Below are 24,387 nucleotides of genomic sequence, written 5' to 3' on the forward strand. Positions count from 1 at the left end.
AATTTCTTTTTGTTCTGATCATTATTCAAGTATTCCTTTGATTTGTTGTTCACAATACAGGCAATTATTGTCCTCTAGGGCCTATGAAAAGTGAATGTGTAACAAATCATGCAAATCAGTCAGCCAGCAGGTCGTGCAGCGAGCGTCTAGTTTCTAACTTCCACGACCCGTGCACACAGCGTGACCTCGGTAGCTCAATGCAGTTGCGTGGTCGAAACCCCAAATTGGAGTTCAAATTTCTCCTTAAAATATCATAAAATAATTTGCTTTTCTGCAAAATATTATATCTATATACTATATATTAGTGTTTGATGATAAAATTATGGCTTAAAACATATTTTGGAAGGTCAAACTTACCTCGGAAAAAAATCATATGATTCGCCTCAAATTTCGGTCAAGAAATGTGGTTATTTTTCACATAATATCGGATCATGATCCAGAAAAAACACAATATTTCCAAAGTTTGATCTGTTTTCCACGTAATACAAGTATTCAATTTACATGAACTATTTCCGCCCGGATAATAACACGAAAAATATCTCAACTGTCGACATCAAAATTATTTTCGTCCATGACAGAATCTAACACGAGGAGAATTGTTTATCAGGTCACGACAGAGGTCAAATTTTGGGTTTACGTCATGCAAATAACCGATTGTGATTGGTCGATTGACATACAAGATCATGAATATTCAAAATTACGATAGGTAAATAAACCGGAAATAAACAATGAAGTAAACAAGCTATGTTTACCATTTTACGTGCAGCTGAAGTAATTAAAAGGAAATGTTGAAGTGTATGCATGAAAAAAATGTAACCAGGTGGAAGTGGGGAACATTACGCTAGTTCTCCTTTATTTTAATACTTGAAGCATGAAGCTTTGGCCTTTGCACTGCAGAACTACGGCGATCGCGATCATTTTATTATGATCGGGGCCCGGGGATCGGGGGTCAAAACAGTAAGGTACCGTTCACAAAGACTTGTTGGTTGGGGGGGTGCAAAAAATTTCATCACGAAACATTTTCGGGGCCCCCTTTTCAGATCTCAATAATTTCAGCCCCTCCCCCATTTTTAAAATGAAAATTATAGGTCAACCCCATACATAAATAAACTCAATTTTCCTGGGAAAATTTATCAGCCGCCCCGAGGGTCAAAACTTTTAAGCCCCCCCCCCATTTTGTATGAGCACCCCCCAGGCCTAACAAGTGTTTGTGAACGGTCCCTAAGCTTAAATTGATTGAATGGATGTCACACTGCCAGGCAAGATACCACACTCTTTTCTAGAAAGATCTGGGGAAATGGAATATGTTATATGTAGGCCCTATTTCTTGCACTCTTGCATCTTCAGCCCAAACTAACTTGACTTTGTTCTTGTTTAAGCAGGCTTCAATGGTTTTATCAAATATTCTGGGGTAAATCAGGGATGGGTAAATCAATGATGCAACATCACACTATCATACATAAAAGTTGCGGAATAAAGCAAGATATTATTGGTCCAGCTTCGGTAAACACACTCAGGCTCCCGGGCTCAGGCTAAGCTGCATACGGTTACCACACCTGTGGGGTAAATAGCCATATAACGGCTACAAAACACTCCATTTTGAAAATTATTTTTTATTAAAAAGAAAGCATTTCACTTTTTTTAATTTCTGAAACAGTTGTTTTATTTCTTTTTAACTTCTAGCGGTACAAACTGAATAATCAAATTACTATGGTATTTACATTTTGGAAGAGATTTATACAAATGCAATGCATTGGCAGATCATAGTCCTTCGAGAATGACCTCAGCTATGGGGGGGGGCTCGGCGAAGCCGAACAACGAGGCCGAAGGCCAAGTCGCCTCGCTATTAATAGATTTTAACCTAAGCCGATAGTCATTCTTGAAGGACTAGCAGATCAATGAATTCAGGAAAAAACATCTGGGGATTACTGGGCTTGATAAAACAATATTTTTCAAAAGCTGATCCTGGATAGGAAAATTGCTAATTTCATGTTCATTGTGGACATTTTCGTACCGGTACCCAACACAAGGGCATACAGCGCAGCTGCAACATTTTCAGAACCGACTAATCGTGTTTGTGCAATAACAACTTTACAAGTTTTCGTGTCTGCGTTCTACGCTGTATACCCCATGTGGGAAAGTTCTACGATGAACAGGAATTAATAATTTTCATATAGATAGTTTATACATGAAGGTGAAGCCGAGTCAAATGAACAATCCAAATCTGATGTAAATTTATGCAGGCAATTGTTCAACTATACAATGCAATAATATTTTCTTGCCGTTTTAAATATAACTATGAGGCAACCAAAAAAAGGTTGTTTTACGAGTGCATAGACTTTTAAATTAGTGTCGGTCGGTCAGGACAATTTTTTGCAAACATATTTTGAAAATTTCAGTCAAAATCAATAAATTTAGGCAAAAATAAATAAGGCTGATTTTACACAATAATTTAGCACAATTAAAAAAGAAAATGATTTGTGATTTCAAGCTCAGTACCTGATATTTTAAATTAGATTGACGATGAAGTATTTCCATTGTATTCCATAAACCATAATTAATAAATCAAGATCATCGTATTTATAAACTAAATATTTATTGTTCGGATTTGTTCCATTCTACGTTCCAAGCCTCTGATTTCTTTCTGCAGTACGGTGCAGGTCCAGGAATAAAATTCACAATTCCAACCACAAGGCGACGCAGGTCTTTGGCGTCATTTCTCATCAAATACCGTCTCGGTCTCAGTCAGAGATTTGCTTCCATAATTTACAATTCAACAGTCCCCTTAAAAATAATGACAGTCTACAGTCATGACAGTGTTTTAGAGATATTTAAATATGAATTGTAGTTCCTCATCAACCACTGAAGTTCCATGTTTGTCTCTGTTGTTTTCCTCTTTGTTGTGCGGTTTTTCGTGCCTACCGTCACGCGTCACAGATCCTGGAATTGTAAATAATATAAAAAATAGAACAAATAAATTAATAATTAATTAATTATTTAACAAGATAAAATAATTATAAACTTCAAACAATAACGATTTAAATTAAATTTGCAAGCCATATTATTAATGTAAAATGCTCCACATTGCTAGCTCCACAATATTATAATCATTGATTGATTTCGAGTCCATTTCAAAATCGACCCCAATTGCAAATCGTGTTTTTGCAAACTGAACCAAACCACGATGTAATGAATTTGGTATCACACTAAAGCTTACATCCTTCGCTACGTGACTAATTCACTCGTTTTTCACATCAATTCCGCCCGGATAATAACACGGTTTGAAGATTCCAAATTTCAACACCCCAAATTTTCATCGGAACAACTTTTCATCATCAAACAAGAACAAAAACATGTCGAATTTGGTATCATTCTACGGCAAATTTTGTAAACAAAACTACTCACCGTCCATGTTGACTCTGCTTTTGCACTAGGGGTCACAAATCGCCCTCAAAAGTTCAGACATAGTCTTTTGGTCCAGTCGCAAAGCGACTGATTATAGCGAACTCGCTGTTAGAAAATCGGTGACCTCGACTGTGTGTGTGTGACCTGCTGGCTGACTGAAATTTAAACATTTGTCCATAAAATATAAAGTGAGCGCACATTGTCATGTGATTGGGATATTCCAATTAAAAAACCCATACACCCCCATGGAAAACATGACCTTAATCTTCCACACAGGGAGTGTGAATTTCAAATGGGTGACTCCATTTGAAATCTAAACCCCTTGTATGGGAGATTATGGTCATGTCTTCCGTAGGGGTGTATGCGTTTCAACTGGAATAGCCTGATCAATAACTGACCATGCTGACAGCAGTCTGCACATTGTATTCTGTAGATCCTTGATTTAAGAACTGTAAATAAAAGATACCAAAAATCCTTTTGTGATCGCTATAATTAATTATTTGTGTGTTTACTTGATCCATTTATAATTTTATCTTTACCATTTTCTTGACAAATCAAGTTTTAATTTGCACACAAACATTTAATGTTGCAAGTTACAGCTGTTACTGTTCAAAAAATTTCTCTAATTGTTGAAACAATTATTTTCTAACATCAATTAAACCTTTTTTTGATCTTTATTTTATTAACTCATGCTGCTAAGCAAAAGTTGGTAAATGTTTGATGGCTTAAAGATGCGAACGATATCCCTGATATATAATTGCTAACAAAGAATGTTTGATGGCTTAAAGATGCGAAAGATATCCCTCATATATAATTGCTAACAAAGAATTTTTGTTGGCTTAAAGATGCAAACGATATCCCTCATATATAATGATATTCCTGATATATATCGATATCTGTGATATATAACAATATCCTTGATATATAACGGTATCTTTGATATATAATTCCTAACAAAGAATGTCTGAAAAAGATCAGCTTTTATCTAATAATGTTACTTGTCACCTGTAAATTATTTAATGGTTTTTGGCTGCTGTTTTTTTTTTTTTTGTTTGGTTAAACCTGTAAATTATTTAATGGTTTTTTGGCTGCTTTTTTTTTTTTTTTTTGGTTTTTAAACAAAATTTAAGTGAGTTTTGTTACTAAAATTGCATTTCTGCAACCCAAAACAAACCTTGAAATGAGGAGAGCATTTACAACAAATCCCCATCCCCCAAAACATGTTTGTTTCCTGTAGTTGGCCTATAAACACAAATTCAAAAGGTTTTTTTTAAATATAAGTTGGGATTTATCTTAAAATATGCCTTAAATTGGACATATTGATGGTCAAGTAAATTATAAAGTAGGTTTAATCCAAAAATTGGTGTATTTTTATTTAAATATTGTTTTGAACTGTTTTCCTTGTTTTACCTGTAAAGTGTGCTGAGGCTCATGGATCAACGTCTAGCGTTGTGCCTGTGCGTAGCGCACAATAAATCACTGCGCTTTTTTTTTTTTTTTTTTTTTTTTTTGCATGAAAATAATAATTTTACTGGATTTTTCAAATAAAAAAATCAAATGCAGTACAATTGCTCCTAAAAATCACGTGGCACGTGGGAAACAAACTTGTTTTTGTTTATAGCCTTAAATGCAATATTGATGAATCTCATATACCTGTACACTGAGTTGTACATGACTTGGGAAAACTTAAAAATAGCTAAATGCGTTTAAAAATGTTAATTTTTGCTAACATTAACATACACTGGACACATTTGTCTAAGACCCTGGTCAGACGTACATAATTGCGTCATCTGACCATTGTTTCCATTACCATGGTCCAACTATAGTTCACTAAACAATGTACGGTCACACAGCAGTGTACTATAGTCAGGTAATGGTTGTTTTCATGCTGGAATGCACGATCGGATGACATATTGTGCGGGTCACACGGTTGGTTGTTTGTACTAACTATAGTCCAACCATAGCAACTTCGATGCTCACAATGCTAATTAGCATCATTGGGGAAAGATGGTACGACCATAGTTCGACCATGGTCGCGTGCGGTCACACACTACCTGTACCATGGTTCGACCATCTTTACTTGCACGTGTGACTGGGGTCTTAAATATTGTTCTTGTAAATCTGTAGGCAGATTATTACAAGCAGTCAGATAATTTGAGCATTTGTTGGAGCCTGGTCTCATCAGGACCCAAGCGTATTTCTGCATGGAGACCATTCAAACAAACAAACTTTTCTTTACTCATAATTATTGTGGACAGAAGTAGCAAAAAATTGATTGAAAAATTTTAAAGGTAATGTTTCTAGACTTAAACAGAATTCAATTTTACCATTCAATTCAAACTGTAGTTCTTAATTTACTCAATAAAATAACAAAATGTCGTGCAATGGAATGATACTTAATTATAGAGTAGCTTGGCATAGATGACACATATAAGATGTAGACTTGTAAGCTTGCTATTATTTCCCATCCCCATAAAAACCCCAATCACACAATGTAGCATATACTGCACTTAAAAAGACCCTCTATATGGGCTATTCCAGATGAAATCCACACCCCTTATGGAAGACATGACCTTAACCTGGGAGATTAAGATCATATCTTCCATAGGGGGTGTATGGATTTCAACTGGAATAGCCTGTTTAGAATGTCAAACGTAATGCACTTCAAGTAACTATTATGAATGATTGGATGGATGGCCTCGTTTCTTTATACCTTTTTTTTTAGAATGTTGCCTTGTACCAAAAATGTCACTTAAGTGACATATTTAAAATGATAGCCCTATATCCTGAATGTCAACCTGCACTTTTACCAAATAATAATCAAAAACTGATGTTTATTATAAACCCCTCTCAAAAATAATGTTTGCTTATGACAATGCCAACTCACAAGCCTAGAAATTCTACACACTATCTTTATTAAAGATTAATATCTTCCAAGATCAGCAACTTTATCTGCCTCCCATCACAAGTTACATCTTAATGAAATATATTTGTTTGATGAAAATCTGGAAGTAAATTGTATTAATTACAGATCTCTCTTTCTTCTATGCAGTGAGTCAGCAAGAGACGACCCATTAATGTATTGCTTTATTCAAATCACATTTAACAAGTGTATTTTACCGTAGCAGGTGTGTGTATTTGTGTGGGTGAGTGATGTAATAGCAGCATTTACAGGTGTAATATAAAACAATATACAGGTGTAATAATGACTTAAGGAGACAGGTTCTGAACAACGGAAATGGAATAACAACACAAGTAATATATTAGACCAGGGTTGGCCAACTATAGGCCATGCACAATGTTAACAGCCGAAGGTCTGCATCCTAGCATACAGTGTTCAAATTTATTAATATTTTTATTTTTTGTAAGAAAAAGTTTTCACAGGCCGCATTGGACATTGTCGAGGGCTGCATGTGGTCTGCGGGCCGCAAGTTGGCCACCCCTGTATTAGAATATTAAGGTGACAATACAGACCAGTTTGCACATGTTTTGAAAGTTACTCATTTTCCTTTTATACAAATGGATGAGTTTTGATAAAAATAAAGCTGTACATGTAAACCTTATGTTCATACTTAGTATCTTGTACCCTTCAACAAATTGGAGCATGAGAAATAGAGCAGAATTCTGGCTATATGTGTGAGATGTTTTTAATGCAACTCTTTGGTAAATTGAAAGCAAGTAAAACTAGTAGTAACCTGGTCAGTGTTGCCTTAACCTATTTATCCAATGGAGGCTAGGTAGGGTTCACTCACAAGCAATCAATGGCAACCCCTATGAGGAAACTACAAAAGGAGATTTGTGCCACCCGCTACCAGCCTCCATCAAAAGAAGAAAAATTGCCAAGTATATAGCTTACATTAATTTGATATAATAATTAAGATAGAATATACGGTACTATTTTATCTCTAAATGTGTTTTATTAATCAAAACATGACGACAAGATAACACACAAAATCACATTTAACAGTGGTTATTAGGAGACAAAACAGGAATTTTGAGATAAACATCTTTCTAGTATCATGGCATTCAAAGATAACATTTCAGATTTCCATGTACAAAAATGACTAAATCTTGAAAATGAAACATTTGATGGATGAGATATAACTGTAGATTGATTGTGACCAATGGGCTATTCCTATTGATATCCATACACCCCCTGTGAAAGACATGACCTTAATCTTCCACACAGGGAGTGTGAATGAGGTTAGGGCAACTCCATTTGAAATTCACACTCCCTGTGTGGGAGAATAAGGTCACATCTTTCATAGGGAGTGTAAGGATTTCAACTGGATAATAGGCCAATGGCAGTATATCAGGGATGGTTATAGATAGTGACATATAGAGTGTTACTCCCATTGAGGGGTATAAAGGGGGAAATGGTTACTGACAGCTTGGGGGATCAAGGGGGAAGAGGTTCTGATGAGGGAGTAGTCCACCGTATGGTACTATCATGTGCCAATTTGATGTAAACGGTAAATCATTTTGGACAGGTATTGGGCTATTCCAGTTGAAATCAATCCCCCTGACAAAAAATAAAGAAAATCGGGAAGACGAAGGAAAATATAAGAGGCCCGTTTTCTACCAAACTTCACCCGATCATGGGCCAAAATAGTGTAAAATATAACATTTTGCATGGTACTTGCGCGCATTGTCCCAATAAATCCCTTTTCATACTGATCATGGTCTGAAATTGTGTAAATAAAGTATTTTTTTGAAGCTTAAAGACTTTACATGTACTGATGTACAGTCTCTCAAAAAATGGTACCTGTATATATAGGCCCTATCCAAGGCAAAAATACCAGGTCAAAATGATGAAACCGGGAAATGTTTAGTCTTTTCCCCCAAAATTGTTTATTCAACCCCTTTCCTGGACCAAGAAAGCTGGCGGTGCCCCTGACCACACAGAGGGTGTAAATTTCAAGTGGAGCCACCCATTCAGGTAACCCCATTTGCAATTCACACTTCTAGTATAGTATATGGGATATTAGGTCATGTCTTCCATTGGGGGTGTATGGATGTCAACTAGAATAGCCTACTGTGTTATCTGTATGCATATGGGCTGGAGAGATGTTTATTTTATCAATATGAAATTAAGTCCAGATCAGAGCTGCTTTGTAGAAAACACAATAATAATGATTAATCAATCCCATTAAAGTGTTATTACAGACATTAAAAAAAAATATGAACAGATTTTGTATTCATATAGAATAACTATAATGATTACAGGCAAAGAACAAGTATACGTATCAAGATGTGTGAAGATAAAATGTGGCATTTATTATTAAAAAAAGTGAAACGATGAAGGACTTCTGTGTGGTGATTATCAAAGACTAGTTATACAAAATATGTTTTTCTTACTGCACCACAAACGGATCATTTATATATAAGCCAATTTGATGATAATATCGGAGCAACTTTATCATCACTGCCACCGTCTCCATCCATAAACCTCACCATAATCCTAACTTTAATCCTAACATTATCTAATATCATAACCTGTATCCTAACCCAAAATCTTAACCTTAAACCCTAACCCTAATATTGTTGGATGGCAGCAGTCATAATTATAGCTTCAGCTGTAAGGCTTAAAAATGATGTCTTTGCAGTTTCAAAAACAAATTTGGAAAGCATTTTTATTTATTTATTTATTTATTTATGTCATTTACGAGTGTTCAAAAGTACACAGGATAAAATTGTAGTTCATTTACACAATATTGAAGTACAAATATTAATTGTTCATACCTATAATCGAATCAAGTAAATTTTCTTCAAAATATTTGTCAGAATTTCATGATTTTACGGCAAAAACTAAAAAAAATACAGGAAATAAAAAATGAATTTGCCATTTCAGCTGAAATTGGCATGCAAAGAAAAATGAACGCCCAGGCATTTTGAGACATAGTTTGTTATTTTAGCATAATACCTTATGTTTATTTTTGAAAACATTGCAAATAATTCACTGTGTAAGTGCAAATGGCCGTCTCCAGCATCGTCTGCTTGCATTATTGATAAAACCTATGGTCCAAAATTGGACTATGTCTTTCATGTGATATTAAAATGACAGGCTGCACACTTTTAGGCAGGCAACCTTCATCGCACCGGTGTCAGATTGCTTTTACATTTACCATTTGTTCTCTTCATTAGCTCATCTATATACATTACTTGTTCTAAAAATGAAAGAAACCTGAATTATTTTTATAAATTTTTGGCTGTTCTGGTTTGGCACAAAGAAGATATCTTAACTTCCCACAATGCATTTCTTCCATTTCAATTTTCTGTACTGATTTTCTATCTAGTGTAACATGGGTCGATAGTAACAAAATGTACCTCAACGAACAGAGCACATCCAGATCTTGCAAAATATGTTTATTACTTGACTATCGACTTGTTTAGCCAGTTTATTCTCAAAATGAAAACAAAGGGAACCTGTTCAAAGTAATGAGAGTGTCATTTGATGTAATGAGGTGATGCGTCATGTTGCAAAGGATTGTGGGAAGGGTAAGATATCTTCTCTGAGTTTGGCGAATCATTGATAATCCCCTAAACACGGTAGCTAACTACTTTGGATGGAAGAAAAGTCATCTTTGAAAAAGATCACCAAATAATTAGTGTAGAAATTATACAGATTGTGGGTTTCAATGGCTGTCGGACAATTATGAAAGTTTTTATTTTGTTATTTAATACATGCTATGATGGTGTTATGTACATGTACATCTAAAAATATTGTAATTTGTATCATTCTACAGAAAAACAAGAATTTCTTTAAAAAGACTACTGTAAATATATCATGCATCAGAAACAAATAAGTTCTCTTATGAATTAAGAAAGTTTTGTCTGTTTGAATGCAGGCAGCTATTATTGCTATTATGGTAATTAGGATTGACAAACATACTGCATGGTAAAAGCTGCTCTTTTGCAAAATCAAGCACTGGTGTAAAAATAAACGTAGCGCACATGGGTATTGTGAAATCAATAAACTTTGAATTCTATGGAATATGTTGTAGTTTATTTCATCATTGATATGGTTGTCATGATAATGACAATGCTTCTGTCCTGTTTGGCACCTTTCCTTCAATCTTTTACTCTTTTATCAGACTGCTATTTCAATTATCACCAAAACATATTTACTTTTATGATTTCAATCTTTTTATGTTTTTATTTTTTTAATGTTTAGCAGCATGATTTTCATTTCACTTCAATTTTTTTCCTATTTCTACATGTCCATTTTATGTTCATTAAGCTAGGTTTTTCTTTGACCAAGAAGCTAGGGAATTTGGATTTTCTCTCTGTTATATAATTATCTAATCTATTTCAATGGGGCTTAGGATACTTTGTCTGGGGTCATGTTAAATTTTCTCATCACAAAAAATCTAAACTCTTTTTCTTGTTCAGGCATGTATTTCCATGTTGTGACTGTACAACAATGTATTTATGTGTGTTTGTGTGTCTGTTTGCATGTCCATTCATTTTCTTCACAATGTGGATGAAATTTGCCTCATATGTGGCCAGATAAATCAAGTTGATTTTTCTTTTTAAAATGATTTATTTTGTTCAAATCATCTGTGCTTGTTGATTACGCCGGCCAGCCCACCACTGATCAAGTTTTTTTCATGTCCCACATCTGAAACAAAACAAAATGCATGCTTTTTATGTGTTAAAAAGAAAGAGAAAAGTTACTGTAAAGCAATGCTTACCAATGTCATAGATAAAATAGTCTAGAAACACTTGAGCAAGCACCCATCACCCTCTGCCCATACTAATAAGATCCTTGTATGTGTCTGTCTGTGAGCAAAACCACACAAAAATGAAATCTACTGGTCATAACACATGCGCTTTATTGTATTTTACGCCTTTCGCCACCTAGGTAATATAGATGCACATCCTGAATTCAGGTCGGTAATGAAGGTAGGGCAATATGGATCACCAAGAGTACCCTCTCATGGCATGGAGGGCTTTGGGCATCATGGGGACGGGATGTGGATGATGGACCCAAAGCTCAAGCCAACACTTAGTATGAAGATTAGTACCAAGAAGGTAAGCTTACTTATGTATTTGTGTCGGGATCTATATGGAGAGAAAGGACATGGAGAAAAGCATGTGTAGATGTGTGGGATATCCATATAAGGAGTGTGAATCTTTATGGTCCACTGAAAAGATCTGGTCCAACCAAGCAAAGGAATACAAATGGGCTATTCCAGATGAAATCCATTACACCCAATATACGTTCCACACAGGGAGTGTGAATTTCAAATGGGGTTACCTGAATGGTTGACTCCATTTGAAATCCACACGCCAGTGTGGGAGATTAAGGGGGTATATGGATTTCATCTGGAATAGATTGTTGCAAAATAGAGTTACCACCTGGAAAAAATTTCTGTTAGAGAAGGAGGCAGACAATAGGACAATTTATGTTTTTTTCAGAGGAGTAACAAATTCTGTGCTAAACCATGAAGACTTGGAACTAGATTGATTCAGAATCATTTGAATCAAACTCATGTGGATAGCCCTCAATATCAATACAGAGAGTGACAACACAAGATGATGTAGGAATAGGTATCAGTAGTTTTATACCCCACATAACACAAAGTACACCCAAACTCTAATATATCTAGCCTAATGTTACTATTATAGTAATATCATAGCAACCATATTGTATATAGTTTTATCATGAACTAAACAATATTGCATGTATATCATCGCAGGTCAAAGCAAGCATAAAAAGATTTTGTGAAGGAAATACTTCCATTAGGTGATGAAAAAACAAAACCCTGTTGTACAGGCGGACAAACTTGCCAAGTAGGGTATGTCAGTCGCGATTCTTTTTTCTGGAAAAGACTAAATGACCCTAAAATTAACTGAAATTTTGAAATATTTTGAATGTTAAATTTGGGTCGGTCAGGCCCGTAGAACAGGTTTTTTTTTGTCACCTAACTGGGAGCTTTAGTAACTTTGGCCCATTTAATACCATTGCAGTTTTTTCCTTGGACCCCCCCCCCCTTGACAGTGCATGTGATCCTGAAATTATAATTAGCCTCCATATACTCTACCATCATAGTCACAGTTCCTGTCCAAGGGATCCACTTTTATAAAGCTACACACTCAACACCTAATAATCGTGATTGCTGACCTATAGGAATATTACAATTCATAACATATCATATGGGAGAGTGGTATATGTTCAATGATCAATGTTCATAGTTAACATAGTATAGATCAAGCCCATACGCAGGTGGTTTCATTTCATATCGTTAAACTCATTTCATATCATAAGATGTCTTGGGAAGGAGCCCCTTCAAAAGTAGTCTTATCTCAGGCCAAAAGAAAAGTTTGTCTCTCAAACATTTTGCACATTAGCTATGTGCTATGCTTTGTTTTAGTAACATATTTGTGTGTTTGTGGTTTTAAGCTTATTTTTTCTTGTTTTTGCCACATTACAATTCTTGGCATCTTTTTTAAAGTAACTAAAAAAGCCTGTAAAAATAGCTCAGCGCTTAGGGCTACATGCTACAATAGCTTTCGCAAACTTATGTGGGCAGCGTTGAGAGACAAACTTTCTGGGTTTTTTGGTCTCATATGCAGGTAATAATTCCTTTTTCTCATGATATAGAGGAGTTAGCACAAACGGTGGACAGTTGAGCACATAGTGAAAAGGTTTACAACCAGAGGAGGGTTGTACATAGCAAGTCACAACCTGTTTGCTTACAAGGTTGTTTTTCTGTAACCTTGCAAGACTGCCCTCTGTCTCCTCGCACCCACTCACCGACCTTAATTCCCATCAAATAACATAACATGATATGGCATGCATACATACATAGCATGCAACCAAATCATCGGCTTGTGGTTAAAGTATGCTTCCATGTGCTTGTTCTCCTCTAACTCTCGACATCTAAGGTCCAAATGCAGCAGATTGATGGAAAGAATATGGTGGATAAAAACAATGAGATTGAGGTTAGTTAAATGTAGAGACCGAAATTCTCCGTTTTGTAAATGTTAAATTGTTAAATTCCATGTTGTCTTCCGTTTTCTAAAAATAACCATTAAAAATTTACCCACTCTAGGGATATCCGATTTTTAAAACACTAAAAATCAATGTTTCTATCTAGAAACACTGTCCAACATGGCGATGCACTCGAAAAATTTGCGATGTAGCCGAAAAAAGTCACAAAACTGCAAATATATGACCCCTAAAGGCAAGCAATGATAAGTAAATTTGAGTGAATATTTAATTGAATGGGTTGAATGTACATTGGAAATGAGACCTAAATAAGTTTAAATTTTGCCTGTTGTTGCAAAAGTCCATTTACTACTTGGAATTCCGTGAAATTTCTCCGTTTTCCATAAAACGGAGAACTTCGGGCTCTAGTTAAATGGACTCCTATGTTGTCCTTTATTTGATTCTGCACACACAGTAGATATACTCTGTTTAAGGTTAAACCTACTTGCCCTTCTGTGCTCAACAAAATGTGCTAGTGTGAAGTAAAGTATAGTTGTTGCTGAAAAAGATCATCATGCAGCTGAAGTTTAATTTCAAATTTTATTTATTTTCATCTCAGTTCACAAGTTATGGAAATGCACGGAAATAATCATAACAAAATAAACCAGAGATATCTTCACAGAATCCTTTACAACATGACGTATATCACCTTATTATCAAATGACACTCCCATTCATTACTGTACAGGTTCCCTCTGTTTTTATTTTGAGAATAGACTGGTTAGATAGGTAAGAAATAAACATATTTTGTAAGATCTGGAAATGCTCAGTTCATTGAAGTACATTTTGTCACTATTGACCTATGTTGCACTAGATAGCAAATCAGCACAAGAAATTGAAATGGGAGAAATGCATTATGGGAAGTGTAGGATATCTTTCTGAAAATAAACCTGCAGAAGAAGTGAAGAGATGGGGATGCCACAAAGATGCCAAGTATGAAGAAGAGAAGAGATGGGGATGCCACAAAGATGCCAAGTATGAAATAAACGTGCATAAGAAGTGAAGAGATGGGGATGCCACAAAGATTCCAAGTATGAAGGCACCTAATGTGTATAAGGTGGACAATGAGTGAAAATAAACCTGCAGAAGAAGTGAAGAGATGGGAATGCCACAAAGATGCTAAAAAAATGAAATAAACCTGCAGAAGAAGCGGAAGAAGTGAAGGGATGAGAATGCCACAAAGATGCCAAGTATGAAGGCATACAATCTGTATAAGGTGGACAATGAGTAAAAATAAACCTGCAGAAGTGAAGGGATGAGAATGCCACAAAGATGTCATGTATGAAGCACTCAATCTGTATAAGGTGGACAATGAGTAAAAATAAACCTATAGAAGTGAAGGGATGGGGATGACACAAAGATGTCATGTATGAAGCACTCAATCTGTATAAGGTGGACAATGAGTAAAAATAAACCTATAGAAGTGAAGGGATGGGGATGCCACAAAGATGTCATGTATGAAGCACTCAATCTGTATAAGGTGGACAATGAGTGAAAATAAACCTGCAGAAGTGAAGGGATGGGGATGCCAGAAAGATGTCAAGTATGAAGCACTCAATCTGTATAAGGTGGACAATGAGTGAAAATAAACCTGCAGAAGTGAAGGGATGGGGATGCCAGAAAGATGTCACTTATGAAGCACTCAATCTGTATAAGGTGGACAATGAGTGAAAATAAACCTGCAGAAGTGAAGGGATGGGGATGCCAGAAAGATGTCAAGTATGAAGCACTCAATCTGTATAAGGTGGAAAATGAGTGAAAATAAACCTGCAGAAATGAAGGGATGGGGATGCCACAAAGATGTCAAGTATGTAGCACTCAATCTGTATAATTGCTGCACTACTCTTGTTTACATCAAATGGAAAGAGGGATTTGTTTTCTTTGCTTTTGTGATCAATTAACACACATTTACAGTGAGTAGATTACCTTTGTAGAAAAAAAAAAAAAAAAAAAAAAAACTTGATTGAATCGCTTGGTTAGCTGGATCTTGTCCAGTGGCTATTATGTAATATAGAAGAAAGTGTGTTCGTTATCAGAATCAAAAGAAAAAGAAAAAAAATAGTCAGAAGAATCAGAAGGAAAATAATCAAAATCAGAAAAGAAGCAGTAGAAAGCTTAAAATGATTTAAGGAAGACAATGTGAAGAGTGGATAATAAAATGGTATAGTTACAAAGATGAAAGAAATTAAAATTGAAATTTGTGAGTAAATCTGGGCCCAATCCTTTGTGACAGTGATAAATGTTTGATCATGTATTGGTCATGAAGTGTGAAAATCAAAAAGATAGTAATGTTACATGAATTGATGTTCTTCATTAACTAACAATATTATACTAATATATGATAAAACACTTTAGCATAGTAGATTTAATCTAGTTTGCTGTGGACCCTTTAGAACATAGTTGCTACATGTTTTAATTCTGAAGTTCTGGTGCATTTGTTGTACGGTGTTGTTAATAAGACATTGTAATGTGATGAATTAGATTGTTTGTCTTCTTGTGACATGATGACCATGTTAACACAATTAGTCTTATGTCAAATCTCACTCATTAATGAACCAGTGAAGAGGTCAAAGGTGCTTGCTTAGAATAAATGGATTGGTAACAAGGTTAGTTGTTTTTTGTCTCGCCTGAACCATGTTCAGTTAGTAATCACTGGGGTGTGTATTAAAAAAAGCTTGTGAACATGTTATCTTGAGAACCATAAGTGCTATGATGATGAAACTTGGAACGGGATAGCCCCCGGGGGGTAGCCATGACTAGAGAGTCTTGACCTGATAAGATATTCAGCACCAAATATGGTAATTAAGTACCTAATTTGCATAATTAATGCATATCAAGCAAAATACCTTGTGAACATACTATCTGGAGATCCGTATGGGGTATGGTGATGTAAGTTGGTGAGGAGTACCGTAGCGTGGCCAGAGGTTCTTGACCTGATTAGTATTTCAGCGCAAAATATGGTAATTAAGTATCTAATTTGCATAATTTATTTGTATCAAGCAAAATACCTTGTGAAACGCTTGTGAACACATTATCTTGAGAACTGTAAGTGCTATGATGATGAAACTGGGTGGGGTAGCATGACCAGAGGGTCTCGACTTGATTAGATTTTCAGCACAAAATATGGTTATTAAGTAAATTTGCACAATTTATGCGTATCAAGCAAAATACCTTGTGAACAGATTTTCTGAAGATCCATATGGGGTACAGTGATGTATCTTGGTGAGGAGTAGCGGGTCTGAGCTTCTCAACCTGATTAGATTTTCATCACAAAATATGGTAATTATGTACCTAATTTGCATAATTTATGTATATCAAGCAAAATATGTGAACAGATTATCTGAAGATCGGTATGGGGAAGACCTACAGTGATATAACTTGGTGGGGGAGTACATGTAGCATAGTCAGAGGTTCTCAATTAGATTTTCGGTGCAAAATATGCTAAATCGCAAGGTCATTTTGAGGTCATCCAGGGTTAATTCACCATAGATTGTTGCAGGTTCATGAAAGTCAGTGGGAACGACCATTGTAGTGAGACAAAAAATGTCAAGGTCAATTTGGGGTCATCTGGGCTCAAATCATCATAGATTGTTGAAGGTTTGAAATTTGGTATAAACGACCACCGTAGCGAGGCAAAAAGTGTCAAGGTCATTTTGTGGTTAAATCACCATAGATTGTTGCAGTTTCATTTGTTATCAAACGTAATTGCAAAAGCAGGCGGTCGCAAAAGCAGGCTAGACTCATGGTTCGAGAACCGCCTTGTATTGTCAGACAATATGTCCTTAAATTAGGATGCAAATGGATATTCCAGTGGAAATCCATACACCCCCTATGGAAGACATGACCTTTATCTTACACACAGGGAGTGTGAATTTCAAATGGAGTTACTTGAATGGGTGACTCCATTTAAAATATGCACCTGCAGTGTGGGAGATTAAGAAGCAATGTTTCATGCACAACTATACTTTACTTCAAAACTTCAAGATTTCCTCCAAATCAAGCAGTGTGTCTGATTGAAATATATTAATGGAATCTAATGAAGCAGTTGAAAACCTAATGAAAAAAATATAACTACCTCCATGTAGTCTATAGGGACTTTTGCCTGGCAATTTTATCTCGGACCAACAGAGGGCATAACAAAATTATTGTAAACACATGTTATCTCATCTATAGACTATAGATTATTATCTGAGATATGGATAGGTATCAGTTTTCATGATTAGTTTGTTTTATATGTGTGTGTATAGGGAGAGGCACTATCACAAGAAGAGGAAGAAGAGATGATCAGAAAGTATCGCTACATCAGTGCCACCACCAATATCCATCCACTCCTATCAAGCCTGGTCAACTATGCACAGCCAGTCAAATTCAGCGGCTTTGATGTGTCGGAAGGTAAGCTGGTTTCCACTATAGCCTACTTTGTTCAACTTATAAATGGCAAGACTCATTGATATATCGAATTGATATTGAATGACATGGGCTCAACATCTATGCTAATTGTGATTGTGTAATGTGTAATAATGGCACTCGCTTATCGCTCATTCTACAAAATCCGGTGCCAATAGCCTTTTTTCCATTCTTTGGTCCACAAACACTTTGTCAAGCATTTAGGGCATCAAATATGTTGTTTTTCTGGTAGAACTCAACGAGATCTACACGGACATATATAGTTTTCCATACTTTAAATGCTTTCTTCAGCCTGATTAACCCTTGCAAAGGCTCAAAAAATGCTAAAAATGCGTTTCCACTGCTCAAGTGTCACATCTAACCCTGAATATTTTCTTTGAATAAATGCGATTTCTTTACATATTTGTTGTTTTTTAATTAGATAACGCACCATGATATTGTTTATCAACATTATTTTTTAGTGATTAAAATGTCTTTGTGTAATTCTAAAATAAATTGCACTTTCCACCAAAACGCTGTGAGCTACGTTACCCCTTTTTAACACACGTTATTGGAAAGAAGTAAAACAGAGGTATCAATGTAATTTGCGGTTTTGAAAGGAAACACTCATAGGTTTTTAAAATCACAGTAAAATTGTGATGCTGTAGCATTTTTGGCATAGAAATGTCGTAAACATTGAAATTTCGACCGACCATGTTAAGATTGGTGAGCTACGTTACCAGGATTCTATAGTATGCACTTGTATTACATGTACTTCCTAATAATATGTGAAAGCTACCAGTGGTCGAACCCCACTTATATTATAATTAACCGACATAACGTTCTAACGTTCGCAAATCACATTAAAAACATTAAAAACCAGTGAGCTACGTTACTGTGAGCTACGTTACACACTCATTTACGCATGTTCAAAACTCCTATGAAATGGTGAAATCTGTTTTACATTTCACTCAAGTGATCTTTAGTTTGCTTTTTATGACCTTGGATTGAGTAAAACCAGCCCATTTTGTAGTCAGTAACGTAGCTCACATTACATTGAGTTTTAGTGTTAAAAAACATTATGACTTCCTGAAAGAAAAATATGCAAGTGGTGTTGGCAATTTTTTACATCTGAAAGTAGTGATACATTTACTCTTAAAAACACAAAAAACAGGTCTTTTTGAACAACTTTTATTTTTTCAATTTTTATAGTGGATTGGCACCGGATTTTGTAGAATGAGCGTTATATGCATTTACGCAACCATAAGTTGGGACTTTATCGACACATGCATGTGCAGAAATGAAAATTGAATGTTTGCCATTTGACAAAATTGTGCGCTAAAATTCAAACTTTCAAAGCTACATGCATGGTCATCTAAGATAATCTTCTGTTGTTTGCCTTCTTACCACTTCATATGAATATCCTCTCATTTATCACCAAAATTGTCTTTTTTTTTTCAGAACGGAATTTTCACTACCAAATGTCCTCCTTCAACGAGTCTGTAGGCCTTGGTTATATTCGCACATCATGTATAGAATTTGTCAAGTATCCTTTTCTTGTTTCTAATCAGAATATTTCATGGAGAAAATTAGCTTAAGGAATCAGATAGCAACATTTACACAGTATTTTTGTGGCACATGAGAGCACATCAGACATCAAATTGCATTCAGAATATGAGAAATGTCATGATCATATCAAATAATTTTGATTAAAAAAATTTGTGATATAATACAAATTTTATGGCAAATTATTTAAAAATTTTATTTTTGATATTTAAAAGTAAACTTTATAAATCTAATGATATGTACTTAAAGTGTATGTAGCTGGGAGGAAAAGCAGACCATTATTTGAAATTTTTAACCTTTTGTGTTAAAGATACACATATTTCCCCCCAAAAGACCTAAAATTTTGAGATCCTTTTGGGGAAAAAATTTTTTTGGTTCAGAAGATGCATATTTTTATGAAACCACATTTCTTGATATACATACCAGATTCCTTAACTCCATCCCCTCTTACCCAGCTATAACAAGCGACAGATGAGTCGCATCTATCCCAAAGGAGGGCGCTATGACTCTAGTAATTATATGCCACAAATCTTCTGGAATGCTGGATGTCAGATGGTGGCACTCAACTTCCAAACTCCAGACATTGGTATGCAGCTGAATCAGGGCAAGTTTGAATACAACGGTTCTTGTGGGTGAGTAGATAGGATAATTGCACAACTTATTTCTTAAAGCGACATTGTAACATTTGCACAAGAGGACGCCCTCAATTTTTTTTCTTCAAAATTCTGATTTTGAATCATATCTAGCCAATCAGATACACCATTAACCGCATTCACAATCTAATTATCAGCATGAAACAGCATGTTTCTTTCATTTTACCTCATTAATTCAGATGAAATGAAAAATCACATATCTGATAGTTACAAATAAGATTTGGTGGGAATCAAATTTGATAACAATCTTAAAATTGTGCTTAACTCATGTCATGTCATGTCATTGATTCACATGCTTGTGGTGAATGGTGAATAAAATCATTCAATATTTCAGGAAAATAGGGTGGGGTTAGCTTCCTAATGAAAGCACTTTCATTGATAGAATATCGTCAAACTTTTGGTTTGTTCCCATAAGGGGACTATCATTTTCTTCGGAAGGGGATCCCAAATATATGGGGGGGTCATAAGAAAAATAGGGTGGGGAGTCATGCAATTTTTGATGACCAAAATGTAGGGAGTCACAAGATGACCACAGATAGTGTGTTTACTTTATTCAAAAAAACTGATTGCAATACAATTTTATCCTGTTTAGGGGTAAAATGTATCAGTGGTGTGGGTGGGGTCATAAAATTTTTGTTGCCAAAATAGGAGGTCACAATTTTATTGACGCTGACTTTTTGTAAATTTGGGACGCCCCTTCTGAAGAAAATGATAGCCCCTAAAGTCACATGATAAAACTAACTTTAATACAATTTCAACCATATTATATGTGAAGTTACAAATGCAATTGAATGGTCAAACTAAAAAATGATATATGAGTTGCAGCATCTTTAAAGTGATATGCCCAGCATTCTATTTTGAAAGTAATTTTAAAGCATTCAAATATCGTTAGGCTCTTCTGATAACCTTACTGTTCATTGAAAGTTCTGATCGTGATTCACATCAATGAAGAGTCACCCAATTTTTTCTCTGGCAGTCATTGGTTTCTGTCAGCTAAAAAAAAACTATCGTTAATCACAGGTGTCAATCTTGAATAGTCGCATAACTATCAAAATTGTGGGAAAATCTCAAATTGGGCTGTTACAATTGAAATCCATACACCCTCCGTGGAAGAGAGACCTTAACCTCCCACACAGGGGTATGAATTCCATACAGGGTTACCTGAATGGGTGAATCTATTTTAATTCTTCCCGCCCTGTATGGGAGATAAGGGATATATGTATTTCAACTGACATAGTCCATTGCAGGTTTAGTGACCCTTGTTCTTATTTAATACTCACATTTGTGTTTCTAATATTGTTTCAATTAGGTTCCTTCTGAAACCTGATTTTATGAGGAGACCAGACAGGACCTTTGACCCTTTCTCAGAGTCACCTGTAGATGGGGTAATAGCAGCAACATGTTCAGTCCAAGTCATATCGGGACAGTTTTTATCAGACAAGAAAGTTGGCACCTATGTAGAAGTAGATATGTATGGACTTCCTACAGATACTATACGAAGAGAACATAGAACAAAGACAATTCCAAACAATGGACTTAATCCTGTGTATAATGATGAACCTTTTGTATTCAGGAAGGTAAGTCATGCAAATTGTACAAAATATACAACTCAGGTTACTGAAAAGGTGAATATGAGATTGAAAGGGACCTAATAAGCGATAAATTAGACAATTTACTGAAATGTTAGAGGCTTCTGTACGGACACTTACAACAGCAGGGAATTGAATGAAGTTTTACATCTTGACTGCACTGCTGTTTTTTTCTTTTTATTCCTGTGCCTTGAAGGAGGATTTTGGAGTGTGCTCCTTCAGACTATACGTAGGGGTGGGGTTGTATGTGTGCAGGATCCATTTTGGGTAGGTTTTTCTTTGTTCCCAATATCCAGAGATCCATATGGGATACAGTGAAGTAACGTGGTATGGAATGGCAGGGCCAGAGTTTATCAACCTGATTAGATTTTCAGAGCAATATATGAAGAAGATAAAACAATAATTGCCCCATTTTGTCATCACAAAATTTATTGAGTAAGACAAACCATGTGAAATTACTATTGCATCGCCCACAGTATATGTTACTTCTAACTCTCAGCAACAGGCAGTATTAGGTGGCCCTCAAAAAAAGAAATACCTTGAATAGTCTGCATGCCTTATCTGGCAACTATCTTATCGGCTATGGTAAATTTGCACGGTTTATGCATACAAACAAAAACAGGGCAAGTAAAATATTAATTCGGGCAAGTGGAAATTTATGTGGACATGCCCGGTGGGCAAGTGGAAATAAAAAAATTCCGCAATGCCTGTTGCCATGTTTATGTTTAATAGGATCTAAGGTATATTATTTAGGTTATATCAATGTACTCAAATATAATTTAAAGCTCCTAACCGAAGAAAAAGCAAAACAAAGCATGACTCATTGTAGCCTAGGAAATGATGCAATAATAAGTAACATGCATAATTTTATAACCACCAAATTATTAACCATTTGATTGAATTTGCTTGTTGATTGTGTAGGTGGTTTTACCTGACTTAGCAGTAATACGAATAGCTGTCTTTGAAGAAGGTAGCAAATTAATAGGACAACGAATTCTGCCATTAGATGGTTTACAAGCAGGTAAGCTTCAAATTCAATTCAAAATAATTGATTTGTAAATGCTTTTATACAGATACTATTCTGTACTCTGGTGTAACTCAATTAACACTACATCATACCACACTACACAACACTGCTCCTCACTACACCACAAACCATACTACATCATACCACACTACACCAAACTGCCCTTCACTACACCATTCACCACACCATATCATACCACACTACACCACACAGCTCTACACTACACCATGCACCACACCACCTCATACCGCACTACACCACACTGCTCTTCACTACACCACACACCATACTACATCATACAACGCTACCCCACACTGCTCTTCACTATACCACACCACACACCATACTACATCATACCACACTACACCACACTGCTCTTCACGACACCACACACCATACAACATCATACCACACTACACCACACTGTTCCTCACTACACCACATACCATACAACATCATACCACACTACCCCACACTGCTCTACACTACACCACACCACACCACACACCATACTACATCATACCACACTTCACCACACTGCTCTTCACTACACCATACACGACAGTACATCATATCACACTACACCACACTGCTCTTCACTACACCACATACCACACTACATCATACCACACTGCACCACACTGCTCTACACTACACCATGCACCACACCACCTCATACCACACTACACCACACTGCTCTTCACTACACAACACACCATACTACATCATACAACAGTACCCCACACTGCTCTTCACTATACCATACCACACACCATACTACATCATACCACACTACACCACACTACACCACACTGCTCTTCACGACACCACACACCATACAACATCATACCACACTACACCACACTGTTCCTCACTACACCTCACATCATACCACACTACCCCACACTGCTGAACACTACACCAGGGTTTACTTTAACGCACAAAACATGCGTATTTACGCATTCACACACTTTGCAGACCCCTTCAAATCCAAAAGTTCAAAGTCCAACGTGTACAAAATCTTGAAAACGTACGCGTTCAAATGTTACAAGATTTGAATAAAAACACTCAATATTGTTAAAAACGTTTTCCAAAATAAAAAAAAATACCCCTTGGCCAATGTTTTGGACCCCTTCAGCGGAAAAATATCACAATTGTAAGGGTCCAAAAAATTTGAAAATACCCCTTCAGCAAAATGCTTAAAGAAAACCCTACACTACACCACACCACACACCATACTACATCATACCCCACTTCACCACACTGCTCTTCACTACACCATACACCACAGTACATCATATCACACTACACCACACAGCTCTTCACTACACCACATACCACACTACATCATACCACACTACACCACACTGCTCTTCACTACACCACATACCACACTACATCATACCACACAATACCACACTGCTCGTCACAATGCCATACACCACAGGACATCATATCACACTACACCACACTGCTCTACACTACCACATACCACACTACATCATCCCACACCATTTATAAAACTATCATCATCTGATTTTGTTTTTTTGGCTATTTTTTGTCGCAGGTTATAGGCATATTTCATTGAGAACAGAGGGCAACTTTCCACTGTCATTACCAACTCTGTTCTGTTGTATACAACTCAAGACTTACGTACCAGATGGATTAGCAGGTATGTGCAATAATATAACTGCCCTATGTGCATTGGGTTTACTATATATTTGAGGACCTAAACTTGGATGCATATTCTGGCTGGGTACCCATGCTC

The 24,387-nt window shown here is 36.0% G+C and overlaps 1 protein-coding gene across 5 annotated transcripts in view; it reads left to right on the plus strand.

Annotated features, from left to right (window-relative positions):
- Window positions 1-24,387, plus strand: part of LOC140152430 (1-phosphatidylinositol 4,5-bisphosphate phosphodiesterase beta-4-like) — a 184,642-nt gene that overhangs the window by 142,769 nt on the left and 17,486 nt on the right. For 4 of the 5 annotated variants that reach the window (XM_072174738.1, XM_072174740.1, XM_072174741.1 and 1 more), the window contains 8 exons: window positions 11,270-11,439; window positions 13,297-13,353; window positions 17,646-17,790; window positions 19,246-19,330; window positions 19,806-19,982; window positions 21,313-21,580; window positions 22,514-22,613; window positions 24,187-24,291. In XM_072174738.1, the coding sequence (XP_072030839.1) occupies window positions 11,270-11,439; window positions 13,297-13,353; window positions 17,646-17,790; window positions 19,246-19,330; window positions 19,806-19,982; window positions 21,313-21,580; window positions 22,514-22,613; window positions 24,187-24,291 (1,107 nt within the window). The remainder of the gene's footprint in view (window positions 1-11,269; window positions 11,440-13,296; window positions 13,354-17,645; window positions 17,791-19,245; window positions 19,331-19,805; window positions 19,983-21,312; window positions 21,581-22,513; window positions 22,614-24,186; window positions 24,292-24,387) is intronic. The other variant, XM_072174739.1, reaches the window with a different exon arrangement.

The sequence above is a fragment of the Amphiura filiformis genome, chromosome 5, assembly GCF_039555335.1.
Source record: "Amphiura filiformis chromosome 5, Afil_fr2py, whole genome shotgun sequence".
NCBI lineage: Eukaryota > Metazoa > Echinodermata > Ophiuroidea > Amphilepidida > Amphiuridae > Amphiura > Amphiura filiformis.